Source organism: Phyllopteryx taeniolatus, chromosome 9, assembly GCF_024500385.1.
Source record: "Phyllopteryx taeniolatus isolate TA_2022b chromosome 9, UOR_Ptae_1.2, whole genome shotgun sequence".
Classification (NCBI taxonomy): Eukaryota; Metazoa; Chordata; class Actinopteri; order Syngnathiformes; family Syngnathidae; genus Phyllopteryx; species Phyllopteryx taeniolatus.
In genome coordinates this window covers 22,732,898-22,750,745 of record NC_084510.1, presented here as the reverse complement: position 1 = coordinate 22,750,745, position 17,848 = coordinate 22,732,898, and the positions used below count along the sequence as shown (strand labels likewise).

The 17,848-nt window shown below is 40.9% G+C and overlaps 1 protein-coding gene across 8 annotated transcripts; it reads left to right on the top strand.

Moving 5' to 3' along the window:
- Positions 1–97: 97 nt before the first annotated feature.
- Positions 98–17,340, top strand: eif4enif1 (eukaryotic translation initiation factor 4E nuclear import factor 1). 8 transcript variants are annotated; one of them, XM_061783447.1, is made up of 19 exons: positions 98–238; positions 2,296–2,430; positions 2,512–2,585; positions 4,783–4,910; positions 5,139–5,416; positions 5,674–5,872; positions 5,967–6,121; positions 6,724–6,862; positions 6,945–7,118; positions 7,433–7,704; positions 8,219–8,293; positions 8,443–8,629; positions 12,476–12,564; positions 12,788–12,924; positions 13,689–13,770; positions 13,852–13,975; positions 14,057–14,371; positions 14,484–14,654; positions 16,444–17,340. In XM_061783447.1, exons 2-19 carry the CDS (start codon positions 2,329–2,331, stop codon positions 16,629–16,631), a joined length of 2,889 nt encoding a protein of 962 aa, XP_061639431.1. In that variant the 5' UTR covers positions 98–238; positions 2,296–2,328; the 3' UTR covers positions 16,632–17,340. The 8 variants fall into 8 exon arrangements, with proteins under 8 accessions (XP_061639431.1, XP_061639437.1, XP_061639430.1 ...); XM_061783453.1 differs by having other exon boundaries at positions 103–238; positions 2,293–2,430; positions 7,448–7,704; XM_061783446.1 differs by having other exon boundaries at positions 103–238; positions 2,293–2,430.
- The last annotated feature ends 508 nt before the right edge of the window (positions 17,341–17,848 follow it).

Genomic DNA, 17,848 nt, shown 5'->3' with positions numbered 1-17,848 from the left:
AGTATTTCAGATTATTCTTTGAGAAGATTCAAACGGTCTAGTTAATTCAAGTCACCCTAGTACAGTCCCGTTTTCTTAAATCACTGCAACAACTCGGCCGGTGTAAATTTTGGTGGGTGGGCATTCTCCAGCTAGTTAGCTGGCTGGCTGGCTAGCTAGCTGAAGCGGCTAGATTAGCTCGCTAGCTGACAAACGTGAACTATTGGTCAACCACTTTCATATTCAGCCGTCATAGCGGGTAAGTCATTTCTGTATGTAGGTGGTACATTTTCAAACCGCTGTGAATTGTGTACTCAATATGCTTTTTTTATTTTTATTTTTTATAAATAATTTGAGACGTGGGGTGTAATGTTTGCTAACAAACAGACAGGAGTGTCGGACTTTAAATGAACTAAAACAAACATTCAACGCACTCCGTGATATTGAAGTGTTAATAACTGCTTTCAATGAATTGTTTGAGGTCAGCTTCTATCAATTTGGCAAATAGCAATTTCCTACCGCTTGTTGGTAAGTCTGCAAGCTGTAATCAATTAACGCGTTAATTGGATAGTAACGTCAGGTGGGTTTCAGCACCTCCAACGTTAGACAAACTTTAAGGGTCTCCGTCCTCCTAAATTCCACGTCACTGTATATTTTTTGCATGCTGTTGACTGGCAATTGTTATCCAGTTTCAAGGCTTTAAAGACAAGGCAAGTTTATTCGTAGAGTATCATTCATAGATAAGGGGAGTCCGCAGTGCTTTACAGAAGCAAAGAAATGATTGGAAACAAGACTAAATGAAAAGCTGAAAATTAAGATAAAATGCCAATATGAAAGCAGAAAAGAGTGCTTAAAAGTAAAATGACAAAAAGCAGGAAGTCAAGTTTTAGCTTAAATCAAAGGTAAGATGGTGAACATGAAATGTTTTTGACATCTGATAAAAGCAGCAATTAACAAGAGTTTTTAGGCCAGATTTAAATTTACTGACATTGAAACCAAATGCTGCTTTCCTCTGTTTCTGGAAACACTCATTGAATGATGTCTGAGAGTCTCGTAGTGTGGTACTGGTACCAGTAGTGGTATAGTGGTACATGGAAAAAAATCTAATCAAATGTTCAAACTGCAAGTTTGGTACCACTAGTAGTGGTATAGTACCGGTACCACTAGTAGTGGTATAGTGTTACTAGTACTATTGGTACCACTAGTGGTACATGGAAAAAAAATCTAATCAAATGTTCAAACTGCAAGTTACAGCTGTTTCAACTTGTCTTTTTACCCAGCACAGTACATTCAAGTACAGAGTTGTATTTAACTTTTAGGTAAAATACGCTTGGATTAAACTTTTAGAACAATTTTTATCTTTCAAGCAGTTTTTATTTCACTTGTGTGCAATACATTTTATTTGAAACATTTAAGTTTAGCTTTTTTTTTTTTACTTTCCAATATTTTACCACTGTGCTAATGTTCAAGCTGTACATGTTCCAGTGGCTGACAATATTATGTTAAATGAGTTTTGATGAACACTTGGGCCTACTACGCTACTCCATTTGAATGTTGGTCATTATGCTGGTATTTGCAGAGAGATGTATTTTTTTAGGTTTTACTTGGTATAAAAAGTTTGAACTCTTGTATTGGGGAACTAAAGGGCTTGACTTTATTTTTTTATTTTTAATCGAAGACCATTCAGAGCTTTGTAGACACATCAGTGAGTTTTTAAAGTCTGTTCTTTTGACTCAGAGAAGGCCAGTGTAGACATTTTAGGACCGGCATGATGTGGTCCAGTTTACTGGTACCAGTAAGAACTTGAGCAGCAGCACTCTGGACCAGTTGCAGCTGTCACCTTGTTTTTGTTGCTCAGACTTGTAAAAGACCTGTTACAATAGTCTGATTTACTGAAAATAAATATAAACCATTTTTTTTGTTTGGACAGATCTTAAACCCTGGAGATGTTCTTAAGGTGGTAATCAGTAGACTTGGTCATGACATTTAGGTGTTTTTTTTTTTTTTTTTTTTTTTTTTTTTTTTTTTTTTTTTTTTTTAAAGTTCAGGTCTGAGTCACTAACACCAAGACTTCTCACCTGATTTGTGTCTGTCAATGACATGGAGTCAAGTTTACTACTGATGTTTGACCTCTCAGTATTTGGGCTGAAAACAATGACTTTTTTTCTTCATTAATCTTCTGCATTTAAATGGCTCGAACCATAAATATATTTTCGATTGGTTAATGCCTGCATTCATCTTTTCTCATGGTGATTTGATACAGCCGGTTATGCCGTAGTTCCTTTTGAAAATATCCAAACTTATTTTTCCCAGCAGAGTCATTGCTTGGATTGAAGCTGTGTTTCTGCCATGGACGGTGACGCTTGTGTTGAAGAGAAGAATGGCGGAGATGCTGCTCAGGACAAAGTTAAGATAGAACCAGCAGCAACAACTCCGCATAGATATACCAAGGTGATGGAGAGGGGAAAATAGTTAGCATTTTTGATTGATACATTAATGTGTGTTATTAAATTTGGATTTGTCAATATTTAGGAGGAGCTTCTTGATATAAAAGAGCTACCAATCTCCAATGAAAGGCCAGACTGTCTCTCAGAGAAATATGACAGGTAAGAATGTATTATTACAGGATATACCTCAATTGTCTATTGAAGTGTAAAGGATGTAGTTTTTGGACTAGTAGGGGCATAATAGGCAGCTTGGTGGCGCATGTATGTACTGCTTCACAGTCGAAGAGCTTGGGTTTTCAGTTTTTTGCCCTTCTTTGGAGAATGCAATTTTTATCCAGGTACTCTAGCTTCTCCCCCATTACAAAAATATAAGTGTGTTCATGGATGATTCCAAATTGCCTAATGCTTGACTGAATCGGTGTGTTGTCTACATGTCCAGTGTGATTGACTGCCTCATCCGGTGATTCCCAACAATGGTGCTGTTGTACGTGGTCATCTGGGTGCTGTAGGAAATTGTCCTATTTCCCTTAATTTGTCTGAAAATTATCAATGATAAATTTAATCTATGCCAGCGATGTATAGAGACAAGCAAATCAATTAAATGCTCTTGCATTAGATGGCAGAAGGTACAATTAATGTATCCATCTGTTGCCATTTGTACATCAGACTATGCCATGGCTTATTGGCTTCATCAGAGTAGATCATCTTTGTGTTCAATTAAACAGACCCAAATTTAAGTTTGTGAGTAAATTGAGTTGAGATCATTTTAGTATTCATATTTTTAATGCTTTGTTTGGTTGGGTGATAAGTGTTTCTAATGTAAAATGGGTGCCTTGGCTCAATAAAGGTTGGAAACATTCAATCCAGACAGTCTGCCTCCCATTCAAAGTCAGCTGCTAGTGGGCTCGAGCTCATCCATGACCCTGAATAGGATAACTAATTGAAGATGGATGGGTATATTTGATACACTGATCATTAAGAATTAACTTATTGCCTGAAATTGATTTAATCGCATCTTAAAACAGCTTTACTGGCATTTTGGAGATTAAATGGGACAGATTGAAATTGGACTTGTTTGCCTACAAATAGTTGGGTCTTTGGAGTGCCTGTCCACCCATTAAGTGTGAAATTAAACAGCCTTTCTCTGCCCATTTCTGAAAATGTGTCAGTGAGCAAGCTGTTCTGCATTTTGCCAAACCTCGACATCACGGTTGTTTGGAAAAATGTTGCTGCACTGGTTGGACAAGTCTCCAAATATACCTAAATATCTAATTTGGCAACATTGAGTAGCCCCACATACCGTAACTTTGTAGCAAGCCCTAGTCCTGCCTGTGCATTTGCATGAGAAAGAAAGTCCAACTTCCACCCCAAAACCAAAAAGTTATTTGCACCAAAATGTGGTAAGTAGATATTAAATGTGTGCTTCAAAACTGGTCTCCTTGAGGACCCGCTTGAGCGTTGAAAGAGAAATTAATTACATGGAGCCATGTCGGGTGAGTAGGGAGGTCGCTGCAGCACGCTGTTTTTTTTTTTCTCGGCCAAGAACTGTCTGATGCGCAGGGCATTGTGAGCGGGCGAGTTGTCATGGTGAAACAGCCACTAGTTGTCTCTTGTCTTTGCTCATGCACTGAACAAAGCAAACACTGCAGGATCTCTTTTTAGATGTGCTGGTTGATCGTCTGGCCCACGCAGAAGGGGAAAATTTGTAGTTTGGGTCTGAATATACCTTTTGTGACACCGGTCCCGCATTTTTTATTTTTATTTTTCCCTTCCAGTCTCTAACATACCTTGTATGTCTCTAAACAAAGAAGGCACCCCTATATCAGCCCCAAGAGTCACCTACTTAGATGTACTTCAGCGGGGTACACCCTGAACTAGTCGCCAGCCAATCACAGGGCACATATAAACAAACAACCATTTGCACTCACATTCACACTTACGGGCAATTTAGTCTTCAATTAACCTACCATGCATGTTTTTGGCATGTGGGAGGAAACCGGAGTACCTGGGGAAAACCCACGCAGGCACAGGGAGAACATGCAAACTCCACACAGCCGAGGCCGGATTCGAACCTGGGTCCTCAGAACTGTGAGGCAGATGTGCTAACCAGTCGAACACTGTGCCGCCCCCACTACAATATTCCTTCCTAAAAAAAATCGCAATGTCCCATAAGTGGTGAGCTATTTTTAGAACAGCCCTTCTGTCTCATGTGGTCCTTTTGGGCAACCTGCTGTCCGCGGTCATCATGTTGGTGACCTCTATATTATTGTACTGAGTCCATTTTCCCATATGTTGCCTTTATCTGTCAGTCAAGTATGTTTTTTTTTTAATTGCTATTTCAAATGTATTGATACAGTGATGGTGTCTGGGACCCTGAGAAGTGGCACGCCTCGCTGTATCCCACATCAGGGCGTAATTCTCCACTGGAAGGCTTTAAGAAGGAATATTTGGAGGATAGAGTTCCACTGAAACGAAGGATCCCAGGTAAATTACTTTAGAGGAAGATCTCAAACAGGGGCATTCAGTGGACACGCCCACAGCATTTGAGAATTGAGAGAATGGCTTGATTTGTCAAGATTTTGAACCCTCATTTTGTTTTTTTCCTAATCATTGTAATTTGGCAGTGTTGTTAACAACATTCTTCTCAGTGGTGTGTCAAATTTACAAAAGAAAGGGATTATGGAATAGTCTGTGCGCTGCATTTTTATTCAGATCCTCGTGAGAGGTTAAAGGAAGATGACTTGGATGTCATACTGAGCCCACAGCGTCGCAGCTTTGGAGGTGGATGCCAAGGGAACGCTGCGCCCACGCTCCACTCCTCCCGACCCATCAGCCCACTTGAAAATAAGGAGAATGAGACTCTCCGTTTAGGAGGGAACCGAAGAATTGGAAGTGGTCGCATCATTACTGCCCGGGCCTTTGAGCGAGAAGCCCGCCTTGAGAAGGAGAGGGAACGGGATGTCAGAAACTTCAAAGACAAAAGATTCAGGGTTGGTTCTCAATGCATTCATTCTAAATCAGGCTTAACTGTACAGTAGTATTAAATGCGTTGAGGTTAAATTATAATTTAGACAGTAGAAATCTATTTGACCTTTCTTACAGACCTTCCAAAATCTAGCATTCATAGCAAAAACTAAAAATAGCCTTTTTTTTAATTTATATATCCCCCCTCTCACTTCAGCAATCGAGTATCTTTACCTATGCGGACCTATAATTTGTTTGATCCTTGGCCTTCTTTGTCGTGCAGAGAGATTTTGGAGATAAACGTGTGTTTAGTGAACGGAGAAGGAATGACTCTTACGCAGAGGAGGAGCCAGAGTGGTTCTCTGGTGGTCCTACGAGCCAGTCTGAGACGATCGAGCTCATTGGATTTGATGATAAAATACTGGAAGATGACAGACGCAAGTCCAGGCGCTCAAGGAAGAGGACAGAGTCCGTGAAAGAAGGCAAGTCCAAAAAAACAAAACAAAAATCTATATTGTGAGTGGACTGTCATGATGGTGATTCTTTAGAATTTGTTGCATTTATCGCAATTCGTAGAGTGTAATGGACAGCTAGAGGAACAAAATGTGAGTCTGCGATCTTCAGCCGATCAGGAAGTTCCCCACGCTGATGTGCTGCCAGAGCAGTCCACTGGTGACTTTGACTTCAACGAATTTTTCAATCTGGAGAAGACCATGCCAGGATTGGCGTCTGTAAGTACTGGGGTGCACGGAGGTGTTCTTAGGTCCAAAGGTGTAGATGTCACAAATGGGGTGTCTGTATTTACAATAACACTTATTCAAATCAAAGATTAACAAGATGTTTTCATGTAATCTCTCAATTACATTTTCTGATTCTTCGTCTGGGTTTACAATATCAATCCATGATAAATATGTGAAACTAAACATCACTTCTAGATAACCTTGACTGCTGGGACTTGGTCTGAGATGGTCACATCATCACTGAATGTTCCTATTTTGTTTTATTTCTCTCGAAGACTTTTGTATGAGATGCAAGCATTTTCTTTTTTCCAAATTTATGCCCATCATGACAGCTACATCGTATTCACAAATTGACCAACTAGGTTTATTAGTGATCAGCCAAAGTGGTGAGGTTTGGGAAGGGTTTAGGACCTTACATTGTCAGTTGCTCTTGATGTTCTGGACAGTTGTCTTGGTCTTCTGGCACACTTTGTGCTAATTGAATCAAATGATGGAAAGCGGCCTAAATGTAAGTGCCACTTATGTGCTCACACCCTTTGCCTGTGCTCATGATTGGGTTTTTCCACTGTCACAGTCTCGGTTTGTCTTTTTAGATGATAGAGGATGTTTTAGGGGAAGGGCCTGTATCAGCTAGCCGCTTCAGTCAATGGTTCTCCAGTAACTTGAGCCCTTCAGGCAGCTGCTCCAGCAGTCTGAGGTCCACTCCGCATGAGGAACTGGAAAAACTAGCAGGTTAAATTTTTATTTTCCCCCAGTAAGTGCTGAGGAGAAGTCAACTTTGTACTAAATCTTGCAACTTTTTTCCCTGCTGAAGGCCTTGAAGCCCTTGGCACGTCCTCTGGCCAAGGTCCTGCCCCATTTTTCACACCCATTCAATCAGAGTGCAAGGAGAAGGTGGACATACTGGAGCTGTTGCACAAGGCTAAAGTAGACTTGAAGCCTCTTCTCTCCAACCTTTCGCTCAACAAGGCTCGGCTACGGGAAAACAGTGAGTCACTTCTTAGTTCGACCAAACGGTACATTGGTGTAGTCATGGCAACAGTTTTTTAATACAATTGCAGACTCCCATTTTGTAGTCAGATGTTACGAGGTGTAAGTTTGTGAAGTCTATGCTTTTTTTCAGGTATAAGGCAGATTGACTATTAATGTATATTTTATTTAAAAGCTACTCAACTCAAAATGCAGTATTGTGAACTGAATTGTTTCAAAATTCTTGTTTACAAATATCACTTGGTCTAACAAGTTGACTGTATTGTATATTTGTCAAGATTAGTTAAATGACTGGCATTATTCAAACTGTAGCTCATTCTGGAGCAGTGCTGTCCCTGGAGGAGGTGGAAGGAGGAATGAAGGGCATGAAACTGGGCTCAGAACCACAAATGCAAAAGGTAGCGCCTACACGGAGAGGAAACGGGACGCCCTTCATGGCTGAGCACTTAGAAGAGGCTTTAACAGGTGGTCCTAGTGCTCGTCCACGGTCGCGTGACACAGACATGTCAGCCTTTAATAAACTGGTTAGCAGCATGAAGGCAAGTGGAACTCTGCCAACTCACCCTAAAACCAACTCAAGCAATGTAAGTATTTCTCTTAAAAGTTTGTAGTAGACTAACGAGTAGGAGCCTAATGAATAGTTCGCTGTTAGAGATGGCAAAACATTGTTTGGAAACATTCATTTGATAAGTGATGGGCATAAATTTGCTTCTCAGCCTAAATTGTCATGATGTGAACTGTGAACACTGTGCTTTATGCAAGTGAAGCTTGTGCTGATGTTTGGGACTATGGATTTGTTAAAATAATTCATTTTGACTTGATAATTGGCTTGCCCAAAGTTAAAACCAGACCAATTCTAATGGTCTTGCGAAAGAAACGCACATTCTCTGGGTGTCCAGTGTTGCAGTTTGTTGAGATTTAGCAAAGTAATGATGTTCTCAAACATTTGGTAAGACCCGTCCGTATTCATGCTATTTGTCATACTCCAAAAAGCTCCACCTCAAGCTTCACATTGCACAATGCTCATTGGTATTTCGATGAGGAAACAAGGGTTCCATTGCAGATTCATAAATTCAGTCTCCTTGTTCATAATTTCAGCAACCTTTAGACCAATCTATGGTGGCTCTGACTGAAGTTCCGATACCTCCTCAGCAACCGAAAAACATATTCCAGGTAATGGGTGTCCTTTTACAATCATTCTTGTGAACACAAATCTGAAGAATCAACTGTTTGTATGCTGGAAAATATTATCCACCCCACATTTTTGCTGATCAACAGCTCTTAGTTTTGGTGTAATATATCCTGCAAATGTTTTACAACAGGAGCTCTTAGGAGGGCCTGCTCGTAGTCGCTCCCCAGTGCTACTTTGCAACCTTTTGGGCAACTCTGAGGTCTCACTTGCTCCCAACTCTGTACATGGCCTGCTGCACAAGGGTCCCTCACCACCTCTCTTCCCTCAGAGGTCACTCTCACCAGACTACTTTAACAGTCACTTGCAACATTCAGCAGGTAATAACAAAAGGTTCAAACATCTCGTTTTTGACAGAGACTTGTAAAACCACAATTTGAAAAAATACTTTAAAGGTCCCCTTCCATTATTATTTTTTATAATCTTTGAAGTCTTTATCAGGGTTGCAAGATAATTTGGGTTGGAAATGCCCAAGATGTCCTTTTTCAAGTTATTCTAGTTGGTCTTTACCACCTGACATTTGACTGACGGATTTCTCATTAATTAGCTCAGATTGGATTGTCCATCTTCCCCAATTTGAATATGGAAAACAGCTTGGCTCTATGTCCATATCATGACATCTACTCGAGTCTAGAAGCTTGGGGTGGCCAAGTGTTCATAGCGACGTCGTGCCCTTCGATGTCTTTACGTTCAGACCGGATGCGAAATGAACTTTTATTGCTGTTATTTACACACACAGAACACACATTATGCTCCTCTGACCTCTGCCACTTTTTTCTGGGACATTCTCTGATGTCAAGCCACCATGTTTTGACATTGACATCACTGTTAAAACATGGCAGTTTGCTATCACAGGATTTGGGTTCCCAGTTTCGATGCCTACATTCCACCGCCCCCGAAGAAAACCAACAAAGGAGCAGCAAAAAACAACTAAGATGTGCTTGTGCCCAATGGTGGCAGTGAACAAAAAGTGTCTTAACTTTCTTAAAATAGATGACAGGTCGCCTCAGTGCAACAGTTGTAATATATTGTGCAAAGGAGGTTTTCACGATGTGTAGAAGTCTGATGTGCTCCCTCCCGCTCTGAGCCTCAGCCTACACAGCCTGGAGCTTCAGTGAAGTCAACGGTCAATTGGGTGAGTGTGAAACAAGAAAATACGTCTATGCCAACATTGAGTTAAACGGTGGGTTGCACGCTTGCACTGATGGTTTTTAGTGTTTATTTTAGTGTTCAAACCAGCGCAAGAGCTGATGACAGAATAATTTTACCATACTGGAAAGAAAGTAGAAAGTCTCATAAGCTTAACATTAAGCTAAAATGTCACTAAGGATCAAACTAGCAACTTTAGATCACAATGAATTTGGACAAAATTCACAAACTTATCACAAACCCTAACCTTGTGCCTCATCGGCGGATAGGTAAAGGAATCGTTTTATAGCATTTGGTTCTGTACATTACTCTTTCTTGCAGTCTAGTTTTACTTTGCTTTTCAAAATTCACCAGTGTCCTGATGTTACCTTTTGTGCCAAAATGCTGAGTTCCAGTGCATACCCTTCTAAATAAAAGGCTAGCTTAAAACAGGAAGTCGTTAAAACTTGCACATAAACTATTTGACATGATACAACAGTCACATCTATTTTAACAATGCTATATTTAAATTTTAGCTGAAACAAACTAATGAATATTAAGTCAATTGGGTTAGTTCCATACACATTGCCTTTTAGTTCATAGGTTTATTGATACTGGTTATAAAGAACATAGTCAAATGTTCATTTTAGTCTGCTGCGAGCTGATAAGAAAACGGATGTTCGTAATTTGCACAGCCTTTATTTAAACCAAACTTTTTTGACCCGGCCCCCTCAAATAATATGAATCGAGAATCGTTTGGAATCGAAATGAGGAACCGGAATCGCTCAAATTCAAGTTCTTAACTTTATGTTGCACCAGGAGTGAGAGTGGCCTCCAGACACAACCAGTTTCGTTTTCACTAGGCTTTACACGATCAGGATTTTTGGGGCCGATCACCAAGTTTAAAAAAAAAAAAAAAAAAGAAATCACCGATCCGATCACAAGATGGAGCAATGTGTCTATTTATATGATTTGTTAATTTATTGTATATACTTGTGTACTGTATCTGTCCATCCATCCATTTTCTGTACAGCTTATCCTTACAAGGGTTGCAGGTGTGCTGGAGTTGTCCCAGCTCAAATTATTCTCTAGCGTTTTAGACAAAAGTTAAAACACCAATGACCTGTAGGGGGCATTCAAGGATTGGCTACTGACATAGGGTTAGGTCAAATCAACATGACAGAAATAATGGTCTGTTTGACTACCCCCCCGCCCCCGCTGCGTTGCTTGAATGCGGCATGCTCCTCGTGTACAATTCCAATGAAGTTGGGACATTGTGTTCTGTGGTCCGACGAGTCCACATTTCAAATTGTTTTTGGAAATTGTCACCGTCTTGTCTTCCGGGCCAAAGAGGAAAAGAACCATCCGGACTGTTATGGACGCAAAGTTCAAAAGCCAGCATCTGTGATGGTATGGGGCTGTGTTAGTGCCAATGGCATGGGTAACTTGCACATCGGTGAAGGCACCATTAATGCTGAAAGGTACATACAGGTTTTGGAGAAACATATGCTGCTACGTCTTTTTCATGGATGCCCCTGCTTATTTCTGCAAAACCACTTTCTGCATGTGTTACAACCGCGTGGCTTCGTAGTAAAAGAGTGCGGGTACTAGACTGGCCTGCCTGCAGTCCAGACCTGTCTCCCATTGAAAATGTGTGGCGCATTATGATGCGTAAAATATGACAACGGAGACCCCGGACTGTTGAACAGCTGAAGCTGTACATCAAGCAAGAATGGGAAAGAATTCCACCTTCAAAGCTTCAACAATTAGTGTCTTCAGTTCCCAAACCTTTATTGAATGCTGTTAAAAGAAAAGGTGATGTAAAACCGTGGTAAACGTGACACTGTCCCAGCTTTTTTGGAACGTGTTGCAGCCATAAAATTTTAAGTTAATGATTATTTCCTCAAAACAAAGTTGATCCGTTTGTACATTAAATATATTGTCTTTGTCGTGTATTCAATTAAATATAGGTCGAACATGATTTGCAAATCATTGTAATTTGTTTAACACAACGTCCCAACTTCATTGGAATTGGGGTTGTACATTCTTCAGGTGCTCGATCAAATATGTTGTGTTGGAAGCATTTAGATGACGTGCCCCACGACGTACTTCAGTTGTGCACAGACTGCAAATAACTTGCGTGTTGTTTGTCTGAGACACCAAAAAATAGCCCCACACACGTGTTTTTTCACCGACAAGATTGAAAAAACTTTTTGGGCCGTCAGTTACATTTACTGCGCAACAAGACGTGACAAGGCTAAAAATAAACTAGTTTTTAGATTCATATGCGACAAAGATGCGGAGTTAAATGTCTTGTGCAGAGCTGATCGATGACGTCATTGATCGGATCGGCGACTTATGACATGAAAGCCGATCATCATAAAATGCTAATTATCGGCCCATACCGATAACACCGATCAGATCGGCGTAAAGTCCAGTTTTCACTGTTGTGCAAGTCTGCTCACATGACAGTGTCCATGTGGGAGGGGAAAATACCTCCATAAAGCCACAATGTCAAAACTAAATCACTACGGTCTGCCACAGTATTAAACACATCGTGAGAGCGATTACATCGCAGTATTAACTTAGAATTGATCAGAAATTAAAACCTCAACTTTTATATCATATAAACATATGGATGGAGAATAATGGGTGCACATTGTATATGGGTGGACTTGATTTTCTTGTGGGTGCGCATTATAATGGAGAGCATATAATACATGAGAAATTATGGTATGTGATGCATAAAACAGAAAAAAATTGCTTCTGATGGAAGGGGACCTTTAAATCTTGTCCAGCACAAGCTGAGAGTACTTTTGTCTTTTGGCATCCTGTGTGGTGAACTTTTTTTATTTTTATTTTTTAAAAAGCTCCCTGAGGGGGTTAAGAAAAATGTATATATTTTACAGTTAAGACTTTAAAGAGACTTCCTGTGTATATAGTTAACTGTCATCTTCAGTTTTAATTTTATGAGGTACACTCAGAACAAAGCTGTTGATGGGTACTTTATTGGTCTTCCTCTCTCATGTTACCGCAAGGCTTTCCTGTTGGTGCTCAGCCCATGATGGCGGAACCATATGCTGAGGTTCACAGGTCTATGAGCCCAGCGTCTGCACCCCAGCACCAGGTAGCGTGACTGGTTGCTTCGTAGAATTATTTAATTGACTTTGCCAGTGTCTGTGCTGTATCATAAATCACCCCATGAACCTGAACATAATTGTGTACCACTTGTTGAATGGATTTAGTCTCAGAACATTTTTTTTCTTTTTTTTTTTATTTTTCTTTTGGAGTGGAGAGGATTAATTCGCAGTATATTGGTGATCTATTCAAGCTGTTTTACTGTTTGCCAGATGAGGCCGCTCTCAATGCCAGTGAATCATGCAGATCTCGAAGCCTTAGCATTTCAACAGGATCTTGCACTGCATGCCCATCACCAGTTCCCGTCTGGCTACAACAGGATACAACAGGACAAATCTTTTCGAAATCGGTGAGTGATTTCTCATTTAGCTTGAAAATGAACAATGCCCCTTTTTTTGGATTGTTTTTTCGCTCTCCCCTCCTTTTGGTTATGAGCAACAATTTAGTTTATAAGCACGTGCTATGGTTGCAGCAAACTTCACAAAAAGAGTAGTTTGGCAGATTGTAAATAAGTCTTCAAAAGTTGTTTATTGCCACTCAGTGGCAGTTTACGTTAAACAAAAAATAACACATTTAACAAAAGCGCATTAACGTTGCCTCACGAAAGGCTTAATACTAACTCGCACAAAAATTGCTATAGACAAGGCAATGAAGCTAGCATCCATTTTGTGGTAATAAACCTTAACATTTGAACTCAAACAGGAGCAACACATGCATACAACTATACTCGCAGGCATTTTTATCCTCTGCAAAAAACAACTAACATTATTGCAATGTAGTTGAGATGGTCTTGTTTCGGCTTCATCTATGCATTCTTATGGGGGGGTTGCGAAAACTACTACTTGGTTGTATTTTCATGCTTTTATTTATTTTTGTCAATTCCTCCCATGGCAGTTATGGCTGTCAGTTATTACAGATTTTTGCTATTCGCAGTCTGGCGTGGCTCCTATCCCATGCAAATAGTGGGGGTCCACTGTAGTATGTATTATGCTGTGCCCCGGTGGCCAAGGCGCACACACCAGAATGAGCAGTACAATGCTCACTGAATTATGGTGTACAGTCTAATTCAATTGTTTTTTACTTGTTTGCTTAAATTTGGTGTACTTGTTTCAGTCCACAGCGTCTTAACCGCTCCCCTGGTCCAGGCCCCCAGCTTGCTGGGAGAAACTCACCAGGCAGTGCTGTCACCAGTATGGTAAGCGTAAGCTTTATCCTCACTGACCTAAATTGTTGTCCCACAGAAGCAAAGCAGAATTTCTTTTTTCTCTTGCAACAGTTGTCTCCATCATTTACACCTACGTCGGTTATCCGCAAAATGTATGCAACAAAAGAGAAAAGCAAAGATGATCCATCAAGTCGCTCAGAGACCAAAGATGAGGCAGCAGCATACTCTCAAGATGGTACATAGCCTTTATTTGGCTTGAAAGTTCTAGATCTAAATTAGAGATTACTAAATTTGGACATTCCTCTTGCGATTGCAGAGAACAACTTGCCGAGTTTACACATGGAAGCGACAGAAGGGAATGGCACCCAGTCTGGCGGCGTAAAGTCCAGCTCTAAGACTTTGCCAAGCAAGGACCAGGAGCGTCTCAGGCCACATTCTACCAGACATCATACGGCTACCACAGCACCGCCAGGACCACTCTCATCTTTCCAACGTTCTGTCTACCCAGTACCACTGCTATCCCACGTACCAATGGTGCGCCCTCCTCCTCAGCTCCACCCCAATGTGGTTCAACGAATGTTTGCACAGGGAATCCAACCCCAGCAGCTTGGACCAGCGCTGGTCCAAGCAGGTAAATGTTTACCCAACACAATCTTTCTTTTCTTAACATGCTAGATGAACACATCCTAAATTCTACATCACATTATTTGAACAAGCTTGAGTCTTGTCCTTGTCATTCTCAGGTATATATCCACCCCATGTTGACCTTGCGCAACTTCAAGGCTTGCCCCCTGCAATACTGGGCCAAACACTGTACCCTCTGAGTGCAACAGCAGGGCACCCGCTTCTACCTCCCAGAGCAAACAGTCAGATGCAGCTTGCAATGATGCAGCAGCAACTTCAACAGAGACAAAGCAAGTAAAATTTATCATTATAAATTATTATTAGCACTGTGTATAGTGTGCACAAAATTTACAATATATGGTAGCAAGGAGATGCAATGTGAAACGAGAACACAGATGCATGCAGATAATGATGGGTCAATTTGTCATTTTGAAATTGGATGTTAGATGTATGTAAAATCAGGAGTGTAGTACTGTTTTCTGCCTCCTGGGCATTCTGAGAAATTTTCGAGGGCTGGCATACAGTGGTGTGAAGGTGTTTGCCCCTTCCTGATTTCTTATTTTTTTGCATGTTTGTCACACTCCTCAAACAAATTTAATTAGTCAAAGACACAAGTAAACACAATGCAGTTTTTAATGGCTTTTATTAAGAGAGGGAAAAAAATCCTAACCAACATGGCCTTGTGTGGAACAAGTGATTGCCCCCGCCCCAAAAAAAACAGAACTGTGGTTTATCATACCTGAGTTCTCTAGCCACACCCAGGCCTAAAACTGCCACATTTGTTGTCAATCAAGGAATCACTTAAATAGGACCTCCCTGACAAAGCGAAGTAGAACAAAAGATCCTCAAAATGTAGACCTCGTGCAGAGGGACAGATGAGAAAAGGAACATGAGAAAGTGAGCGAGCTCTATCAGTGTGGAAAAGGTTATAAAGCCATTTTTCAAGCTTTGGGACTCCAGCAAACCACAGCGAGAGCAGTTATCCACAAATGATGAAAATAAACGGCGGTAAACCTTCCGAGGAATGACCGGCCGGCCAAAATTACCCCAAGAGCGCAGCGACAACTCATCCAAGAGGTCACAAAAGACCCTATAACAACATACAAAGAACTGCAGGCCTCACGTGCCTCAGGTAAGGTCAGTGTTCATGACTCCACCATAAGGAGGAGACTGGGAGAGTGCCAGACGAAAACCACTGCTGATCAAAAAGAACATTAAGGCTCGTCTCAATTTTGCTAGAAGACATCTTGATGATCCCCAAGACTTTTAGAAAAATACTCTGTGGTCTGACTAGACACAAGTTGAACTTTTTGGAAGGTGTGTGTCCCATTACATCTAGTGTAAAATTAACTATTTCAGAAAAAGAACATCATACCAACAGTAAATTATGGTGGTGGTAGTGTGATGGTCTGGGGCTGTTTTCTGCTTCAGGACCTGGAAGAATTGGTGATAAATGGAACCATGAATTCTGCTATCTACCAAAAAATCCTGAAGGAGAATGTTCATCACATCAAGCTGAAACAAAGTTTGGTTCTGCAGCAGGACAATGATCCGAAACACATAAGCAAATCCAACTCCGAATGGCTGAGAGAAAAAAAAAAAAATGAAGATTTTTGAGTGGCCTAGTCAAAGTCCTGACCTGAATCCCCTTTGAGATGCTGTGGCATGACCTTAAAAAGGCATTTCATGCTCAAAAATCCAACATGGGTGAATTACAATTCTGCAAAGATGACTGGGCCAAAATTCCTCCACAGCGCTGTAAGAGACGCGTTGCAAGTTATCGCAAATGCTTGATTGCAGTTATTGCTGCTAAGGGTGAAGGTTCCCCACCCCCTCAATAATAAACAATTTAAAAACTGCATTTTGTGTTGCGTTTGGGAAACTTAAGTGTGACAAACGTGCAAAAAAGAAATCAACAAGGGGCAAACGCGTCACACCACTGTCTGTCACTTTGAAGCCGAGCAAGATTGTCATTATTGTACATTAGTTTGCCAAAGTTTGAGTGGCTTTATTTTATTTGTTAGCCATTGTGTTCTTCCACTGTCAGTGTTTGTTTTAAACCTTGTTCTCTTCTTGCAGTACATCAGGGCGTCCCAGGTCCACAGTCTCAGAGCCAAGGGCTTCATCGGATGAATGGCCCCCAGCAACACGACAGAAGTCCCCCCCCAGGCCTGGCCAAGTGGTTTGGATCTGACGTGCTGGATCAACAACTCCCTTCCATGCCGGCCAAGGTCATAAGTGTAGATGAGTTGGAGTTCCGGCCTTAGGGGACTTGATGCTGAGGTGGACAGCAAAATATATTTTCCCTTTCTCTCCCTGATTGCATTTAAATGTGAACTTTAATTTGAAGCCACAGCACACACCTGGACAGTCTTTTCAACTCCAACCTCAGTCAAAGCTCTTACAGATTATGTAAGCTGGGCATTGGAGATTTGTTACTGCAGCTAAGTGTCTTTTTTTTTTTGTCCCTCTCTTTTTGTATTAGACTCTAGAAGTAAATTTGGAAGTAAGTTATGTATATTCACGATTGTACAGATGATGGGAACTTATCTTAGTCCCCCTGTATATAGCAATGGTTTCTTTTTCTAGGTATAGGGAAGGTGAAACTATCATGTCAAGTTTAAATGCTGTTAGACTGTCACTAAAAGCGTGTAGCACTCCTTTTGTAGACTTTAGTTTTCCTCATGAACTGCACTGAGAGCTACTGCAAGCGAAGGACGGGGCGGTTGGGTGTGTTCTCTTCCCTTGCTGGTGGCTCACTTCCGTAGATGTGACAAGCAGGATCATTTCAAGACTACTCCAAGGGACTGCTGGTTGTGCCTTCTGTGTATTTTTGTTTTCCTTTGGAACTGTAACCTCTCCCATCCAAGCTGCCACAAGAGGCAGTCTCACAATTTCTGGAGGTGTCTGGATTCATTTTGTGCTATTAAGTTATAAAGCACAAATAGAATAAATAAATAAAATGGTGACAAACAATTTGGAATATTATTTTTGTACGGTATACCCCCACCATTGACATGTAAATGTATAAATGTGCAGGAGTGGTGTGCTTTTAAAGACCTTTTTGCATGACCTCAGTCATTTAAATGGTTAAAATCATGCCAGATATGTTAAACTGAAATGTCACAAATTTTCAAACTAGAGTAAGGCTTTCCTGTGAATAGTCTTCCATGTCAATGTCTTCTCAGGGAAGTGAATTGATTGCAACTGGACTGTTGTGTTTGTCTTTGAAGAAATTTCCCCCTTCATCTGAGCAGACTTGATCACTTCATGCGCCTAGGCTAGGGCAGCTCTAGCCTGAGTGTTTGTGTGGAAACCCAAGTATTCATCTTATGTCAGAGTCATGTCACAATTAGGAATTGTATCGCTCTTTTGGGATGTAAAACTACAATCATTAAATATGGAGAGAAGTGTCTGCCCATTTTCGTTTGGGTGGACTCCCCCTTGTTAATTCGGTTGTCGCGATGGTCGTGGAAGCATCTCA